The following is an 8389-nucleotide window of genomic DNA, read 5'->3' as shown; positions in this document are numbered from 1 at the left end:
AGAGAGAGAAAAGTTTATTTGGATATACGTATTAACAAATATCCATCCATCTATTTTCCGTTTTTAATATTAATAAAATACTAATAGTAATTTTATGTATAAAACTCATCCTTTACATGTCACACGTTAGTCATTTATAAAATATACAAAAAAATTGAGAACTTCCTTCTTTTTGAACCCGTTTAAAGAAATACAACGAGGTGAGACACATTAAACAGTCATAGCATTATAATCATTTTACTGATGTTACAAATGTGAAGATTTTGATGCATTTTTGTGAGACTGAGACCTAAACTGCTAAACAGATTTCAATGAGTTTAACGTAGATATAAAGGTTAGTCTGGAAGAACACAAAGTTACATTTTTTTCACCCGTAAGAAGTCGCGGGCGAAAGCTACTAAAACAATATTATATCAGAATAGTGTATACTAGATACATACGGGGTGATGTTATAGTCAGCGAGTGCCCGCAGCAGGTCAGTGTGTGGCGTGTGCGGCGTGTCCGGCGTGTCCTGGAGCAGCGCGTATGCCGCGTGCCAGGCTCGCCGCGCGCCCGCCGCGCACGCCGCGCTCGCGCCCCACGCGCACGCGCGCAGCCGCGAACGCACCGCGCTCCACTCACCATCCTCTATACACCATTAATTTTAGCCAGCACTCAAACATTATACAGGGTGATTCTTAACTGACGGACCAACGGTTTTATGCAGTTAGAGGACCTCAATAGCTATATTCCCTGATTCTCTATAGTTTTAAAATTAACGTAAAAATCAGAATTCCGGCTAAGATTTGTCAATACGTCCAAAATAATATGTTTACAGAGGTCATTTTTTTTCTTTAACAAGTCTAATAATTAGGCATTCGTACCGTTAACCCATTTTTTTGGAATAACTCACACGAAAACAAAATAAAACATTCATTGAAAATTTTCTTAAAATAGAATTTGTTTCTGTAACTTTGACAAGCTGTAATTTTTTTTCACACCAACTTTTGTCCGACAAGTTTTTTTCAAAAACTGCGCAGATGCATGTCTTTTTATCATTATAGAACAAAACTACACCTCTTATTACATAACTTAGATAGCAGTTAATGGTGGAAATTTTCACAAATGTAAACAGTAAAATAATAATAAAGGTTTTCATAATATCAATCAGTTGAAGCCGCACGGGAACAATTAGGTAATAAATAAGCTGTTTTAATGCAGAAAACACTATTATTCGCAGTTAGTCACCTGATAGCGTCATATGTGTTTTAGCGATAGTGTCAACGAGTGGCACGAAGTACTCCAGTGCAGTGAGCGTGGCCGCCGCGCTCGCCGCCGCCAGCCGCAGCGCCGTACCACATCCCACCAACCACTGCTGCCATACCTGATAATACACATTTATATTGGAATTTTAACACGTAACTGAAGATCACTTTCACTTGAATCATCACAAGCTTGCCCTTATCCCTTACCGAGGGTCGGCACAGTGCTGCTCTTCCATACATAGAGACGTTGATATTTGCAAGTCGTCGCTACGCGGCACGACACGCATACTTTCAGGTACACATGTTCATACCCTAGTTCACAAAACCCCCCTCATTTTGCCCCCCCCCCACCCCCACATTCAATAATTATTATAGTTTAAAAAAAATCTAAGGTACAATCGGGTATCAACTTTGCTACAATCGTTTGGACATTCTAAAACTAAATGAACAAAGCTTTTTATAAATGTGTACGTAAGAAAAAAGTCGGTTAGTGATACAAGCTAATTTGTTATTATTATTTCATTTGCATGATTAATTAATAAATTAACACCATTTTTTGTAAATTTCTACTTTATTTTACTTAACTTATTTTCAATATAACCAAAATTCTACACCACAGGGATGTTGCGGATGTTGATTTTTTCACATCCGCGGATGCGAATGCGGATGTTAAAGTATATTAAGGAAGAATTAAAACCTAACCTAATTATTAATATTTTTGTTGTAATTAATCAAACATTAGTATATATTAAACACCTATCGGTAAATTAGTAATTAAAATTAAAAATAGGAGCATTATACTTAATATACAGGAGTATTGCCGCCTTTTCTGGTTCAAGGCAATTACGCAGAGGTTCATTTATTAAACCCGCGTTCCTAAATAATTGTTCGCTAGGAACACTGCCCGGCTACTTGCATGATATTCGCATCCGCATGAAAATCCGCACTGATTAATGCGAATGCGGATGCAGATGTCCAAATCTATGCGGAAGTTCCGCATTTGCGGATGCGGATGCGAATATTCGCTACATCCCTGTTCTACACATATTACATTGATATTGGCTGACAGAGATCAGCCGTCATATCTGAAGCCACTCCTTTCGTAAGCATATCCTCTTTCACACAACCCATCCATACTTTTTTCGGTCTTCCTCTTCCTTTGTAGCCATCCACATTCATTCTTAACACTTTCTGGTTTCACTTTCACTTGAATACAAAAAAGATTTAGTTTAGAGAAATAATTGTTCAGATATTTATATCTAAGTGGAAGGTAAGATATTTATTGATCGAATGCAAAAAATGTTTTAGCGTTAGAAAGGTGATCATTGATTAATATAAGGTACTAGTTTCCGCCCGCGACTCCGTCTGCGTGGAATTAAAAAAAAACAAAAGCAAGTACGTGTTCTTCCAGACTATCCTCTACATTAGCAGTTGAGCAGTTTAGGCTACAAACTCTTACAAACATCCATCCATCCAAATTTTTGTATTTATAATATTAGTAAGATATGTAATACTAGATATTATTTACTTCTGTGCAAGTCACAGGCTAAAGGTTATTTATAAAAAATCTGATATTTACCTTAACAATACCATCAGACTAGTTTTATATATGCGAAAGTTTAAATATATGTATGTTACTACATATCTCCAGAACTTCTAAACCGATTTTAATGAAATTTGTCACAAATGTAGACTATAACCTAGTAGAAGACATAGGCTAGTTACTTTTATTTTTAATGAAGAACAAAAGAAGTCGCGGGCAAAAGTATTACGTACCGGTAACGCGGCGGCGGCGGCAGGCTCTATACACATTATAACAAGCGCTCGGCTCAATAATTCTTCTATCTCACTCGTCTCTATGTGTGATGCTGTAAGAAAGAAAAATTCAAATTAAAATAAACTAGATATAAAATATATTCAAGGAAATAAGACATTAGGTATAGGAAGTCATATAATGTTCTATTCTTCCAGTAACTGAATTCCAGAGCCAGAGATAAAAGGCCTATAATCGACATCTTCTCCAACAAATGGCCAACATTTAAAAAATATCTACGTGAGGTTATCACTTAAATTTAATTTTTACTTTTTGGGTTCAACAAAATAAAAAAAAAAAGATAAAAACATATTCTGTCTACTGTTGTTACTGTTGTTGTTGATGTTATTTTTCTATGTATGTCGTGTAAACCTATAATTAGGACAAATTATCTGCACGTTACTTATTGTATTGTATAAAAATGTATGTGTTATAATTTTGTCCTGTTGGTTTATCTTAATAAATAAATAAAAAAAACTCCGTTGGATAACTGGAATAATGTGAACATACACTGGAATGCATTGCAGGATTTGATGCTAGAATAAACAGAAAGATCGGATTTTTTATCACGTATAAATTTTAACTTTATACAATTGAAATAAGTTTTAATTTAACTTTGCACTTTTCTTATCGATAGGAAGCTTAAGTGTAAGGAAAATTAAACCTTATGTCCAATACATAAAGCTCAATTTTTACGATATAATATTGCCCACAGTGCTCGGCGCACGGTAGGCAATGTTTTGATTCTCCATGGACATATTTATGTAATGTGTTGAATATCACATTTTTATATTCTTTGTATAAGGTTATCTAGCTCATAGTACGGTGATCCAGTGTGTGTAAATAGATTACGGACGGCAAAGGGTCTGTGTGAACGGTCTGTGAAAGGTCTGTGTGAACGGTCTGTGTGAAAAGTCTGTGTGTGCGATCTATGTGATCGGCCTGTGAGAACGTTCTGCGTGAACAGTCTGTGTGAAATGTCTGTGTTAAAGGTCTGTATGAATGTTATGCGTGAATAGTCTGTGTGAGCGGTCTGTGTAAACAGTCTTTATGAACGGTCTGTGATCGATTTGTGTGAACAGTGTGAACGGATACTGACCGAGGTCTGTAAGCACTCGCAGCATAGTGTCGGTGTGCGCACGCGCATGGTGTGCGAGCGCGGGCACGGCGGCGGCGCGCACGCACTGCGACACGCTGCGGGCGCGACGTGACTGCGCACTCGGACACGCAGCTGACTCGTCCACTATTATTAACTGACTCGCGCATAGTAGTAACCTAAGTTAAACACCGAGCAAATTAATTAAAACTATAGTTAAATTAACACTAAAAAAGTTAATTAACTATGGCCTAATCGCCTTAAATTAGGGTAATCTCCAAGCCCATCTGTGGGGACACATATAGAGCTGGCGATAATGGCAATAAAAACATATAGAAATCCTATTGCTGTCCAAAAATAGGCAGGCTAATATCCGGTTTTTTTAATATCTTTTTATTTAATTAAATTTTTGATTTAGGAGACGTGCATACTGAGATTAGTTACAATAAATATAACAACTAAGTCTATCCTTGGTTACCTAAATTGCAACGTCTCGTGATACGGGAAGGCTGGATTGTGGAAGTCGACAAAGAACTGTTCGAAGGCCGCATCCAGCGCGGTCTCAGGCAGCCGTTGCCATGGCAACAGCGTAGCCTCCTCCATCACCTAAGATACATAAAATTAATAATAAAACACAAATTACTTATAAAAAACAACAAGTAACAATTAATGCTATCCATTAATGGATTTCAAATGCGAAAGTTTAGATGGATAGATGTTTGTTAGAGTTTGTAGCTTAAACGGCTGAACAGACTTCGATGAAATTTTGTATAGATGTAGAGGATAATGTGGAAATACATACTTTAGTTTTTTTTTACTTCCACGCAGACGGAGTCCGGGCAAAAACTAGTAGGTTATATTTAGTTTGATTGGACCACGATTGGATTGTTTTAGCTCCCGACATTTCGTCACAGTTATCGTGGTAAGAAACCTGTATGGAACATCATACTTGTAAAAACCACGACAGTTTAAAGTTGTCTACCTGTGCGTCTAGCTGCAGATGGGGTGAGCAGAAGAGTGAGAGCAGTGCGACGAGGTGCGGCGCGAGATGTGCGTGGTGCACGCCGCGCAGCCAGCTCGCGGCGCACGCGCCCCGCCAGCGCGCGCTGCACCACGACACCAGCTCCCTGTCGCTGCTGCGGCTCATCTGAGTGCAATAAATATATATTAAATACCTATTCCTTTAGGGAACTATTAATAACTCAGAGTAGTTTAATAATCTATACTTCTATACTATTATAATAAAGCATAAACACACACTTCTTTGTTGTCTAAGATGTCACCAATTACAGCATATTTTTGAATAATTTATTAAACTTAGGGGGTAAATATTTTGTATAAAAACCCCAATGTGGGAAAGAGACCAGAAGTTGCTGCCAACATCAAGGAAGCAAGATTGCCAAGGCGTGTCATGTCATGTCATTTTGACATTTGCTATTGATAATTTGACAAATGTAAACAATAAAACAAAATTTTCATAATTTCATGCGGATGAAATCGCACGAGAGCAGCTAGTTACTTAATAATGCTTTCATGTGGATTCGATGTGTTTATTCAATAACAAAGATATTATTAATCGACTTCAGAAAGAAGGTTCTCAATTACTTACGCTGCGATATGATGCAATTTACGTTATTTTATCTTATTAAATTAAAAACTATTGCGTAGTTTTTGAGTTTTTCTTAAAACCTGTCCAAAAGCCGAAAATGTCTTGTAATTATCGTTATTTGGTAGTTTTAAGTAACCATAAACTGAATGTACCATGAAAATATTACTAGATTGACAAGAAATTATTATTTATATGATACCTGCATAGCTAATGGCATGCATGCGGCGTGCATCCATTGCGTGGTGTGCCACGGCAGGCGGTCCAGTGCGGCGAGTAATGCGGACAGCGCCACGCGGCAACACTGTGTCGCCGCGCCCGCGCTCAGGTACGTGTGCACCGCCCACTGCCACGCCTCCCGCACCACGTACTCACTACTACCTGCAAATGTTATTTCAAGAATTATTTTAACTATTCATATTTTAATATTAAACTAAAAGACTATAGTGAGAAAGTTTTTTTCAAGAAAAACCCCATTATCAAAGTTAGTATTGCAAAATCAAAGAGGTTTATGACCTCATGGCAATCCGAAAAGAGATCACTGCATGTGAAAATCCGCAATTGCAGATGCGTTCCCTGCCCATTATCGACGAAGGAGACTTACATAAAGAGCATATTTCCCCTTCTGTGTGTATCTTTCAAGTCAGTCGACTTTCCATTCCCATCCTTTTCTTATAAGGGAATAAAACCGGGTTTCGACACGCACATTCATTACATGAAAAGCGGATGTGCTTCCAATTCACGCCTGTCTTCTTTGTGGTCGTAGTATTGCAACGGGTGAACCGGCATTTTTATGCGGACTCCCACGGTTAACTTATTATTATTATCCAAGCTACACTAAAGTTACTAACCAGGACAATCTTCCATAACAAGTGTTAAAGTTTCTGTGAACCGTTGCAGCATGTCTGTATGCGCTTGCGAGTCCTCCGCGAGTATAGGCAGCAGAGAGGGCGGGGCCCCGGGCTGCGCCCACGGGGACCACGCCTCCCGCAACACAGACCACGAGAACCACGACACTGTTATATGTTACAAAAACAAAAGGATAGTTAAGCGTGAGTATATATTAAAATCGTATTTATTTCAACCAACAGGATTATTTGAATGTGAATTTACGTTATTAATCAATAATTACATTATGATACGCGCGTAATTATAAAAAAAATAGAATTAAACTTATGTGTTCTTACATACTATATTTTACTTCTGTGACAAATCGAAATGCGTTAAGCCATTTGGAGAAACATAGTAACAAAAATTCATCAAACATATAGCATTTATGATCTATACTATTATAATAAAGCGTAAACACACATTTTTTTGTTGCCTAAGATCTCACCGATTACAGCATATTTTTGAATAATTCTGTTTTTAATAAAAAGCCCTACACTTACGTCAGGCTTTAGGCTATATGTTTTCACGACATTAAACTAAGGGGGTAAATACTTTGGACAAAAACCCTAATGTGGGAAAGAGATCATAAGTTGCTGCCAACATCAAGGAATCAAGGTTGCCATGGTTTGACATTATGTCATGTCATTTTGACATTTGCAATTGATAATTTGACACATGTAAACAATAAAATGATTTTTTTATAATTTTATGCGGATGAAGTCGTATGGGAACAGCTAGTCATTTATAATATTAAATATGAAGCATGATTAAAACATACAAAAAATGTTTATTTATACGAGACCTTTCTATATAACTGACCTTTTTCTATATCATGTCCCAGCGCTTTAGCAGCGGCAGTGAAAGCCTGCTGCAACACCTGCAGTAGATCAGCGACGTGCGGCGCGTACGGCACGTACATACTGGTTTCCTCAGTTAGTGCAGTGCGTGTCTCCCACCAGATGGCGCCCAACTCTCTCAGGAGATTACCTAACTGTCAACATACATACATGCTAAGACTAACATCGAATATTTTCAGTTATCTATACTTTTATAATAAAGCTTAACCAAACGCTACTTAGCTATGCAGGATGTAAGTAATAACACATTTTTAAAATAAACGCCCTTACTTACGACATGCTTTAGTCTATATATTCCCAAGCTCATTAAGCTTAAGCTTAAGGGGAAAATAAATTAAAAAACACCGTCATACGAGAAATATACAAAACTACATGCTGTGAACATCAAAGAAGCAAGGTTGCCATGATTACTTATAAATTCTCAGGCAAAACAACAAGGGTTTTATTTGTCATTTGAGAATTTGAATTTTGACATTTACAATTAAAAGTTTTACAAAATGTAAACAATAAAATACAGTTTTTATAATTTCAAGTGTATGAAGCCGCAGAGGAACCGCTAGTATAGACGTAACAGTTGTTATTTTAAGTGTAACAACGTACTTGGTTGTATGTGAGTGCGTGCGCGTGCGCAGCGGCGTGAGTGATGTGCGTGCAAAGAGAGGGGGGCAGCGAGCCGCGCGCACACGCCCGCGCGCCCCCCACCACTAACGCGCACGTCTCGCTCGCACCGCACACACACACTATGTGCACTCCGATCAACTGAAACATAACCAAAACACTATAAATATAGTAAACCAGATTACTTTTCATCAACATAACATGAAACAAACTTTATGACCGCTTACTACAAGAGTACTTCACTAACTCGAGTGCTAAAGGGGG

At 37.8% G+C, this 8389-nt stretch overlaps 2 protein-coding genes across 2 annotated transcripts in view; both read right to left on the bottom strand.

Moving 5' to 3' along the window:
- Positions 1–109: 109 nt before the first annotated feature.
- On the bottom strand, positions 110–8262 carry LOC106102772. The gene is made up of 10 exons (XM_013282350.1): positions 8108–8262; positions 7470–7641; positions 6611–6775; positions 5962–6140; positions 5136–5300; positions 4632–4759; positions 4157–4332; positions 3021–3112; positions 1228–1363; positions 110–627 (listed from the first exon to the last, which is right to left on the bottom strand). Exons 2-10 carry the CDS (start codon positions 7567–7569, stop codon positions 398–400), a joined length of 1371 nt encoding a protein of 456 aa, XP_013137804.1. The 5' UTR covers positions 7570–7641; positions 8108–8262; the 3' UTR covers positions 110–397.
- LOC106102650 overlaps positions 8090–8389 on the bottom strand; it is a 12090-nt gene continuing 11790 nt past the window's right edge. The window contains exon 19 of the mRNA XM_013282190.1: positions 8090–8266. Within this exon, the coding sequence (XP_013137644.1) occupies positions 8090–8266 (177 nt within the window). The remainder of the gene's footprint in view (positions 8267–8389) is intronic.

This window comes from Papilio polytes, unplaced genomic scaffold (assembly GCF_000836215.1).
Source record: "Papilio polytes unplaced genomic scaffold, Ppol_1.0 DF823912.1, whole genome shotgun sequence".
NCBI classification, from domain to species: Eukaryota; Metazoa; Arthropoda; class Insecta; order Lepidoptera; family Papilionidae; genus Papilio; species Papilio polytes.
Note: the sequence above shows the minus strand (reverse complement) of the source record. Positions and strands in the feature narration are given on the sequence as shown.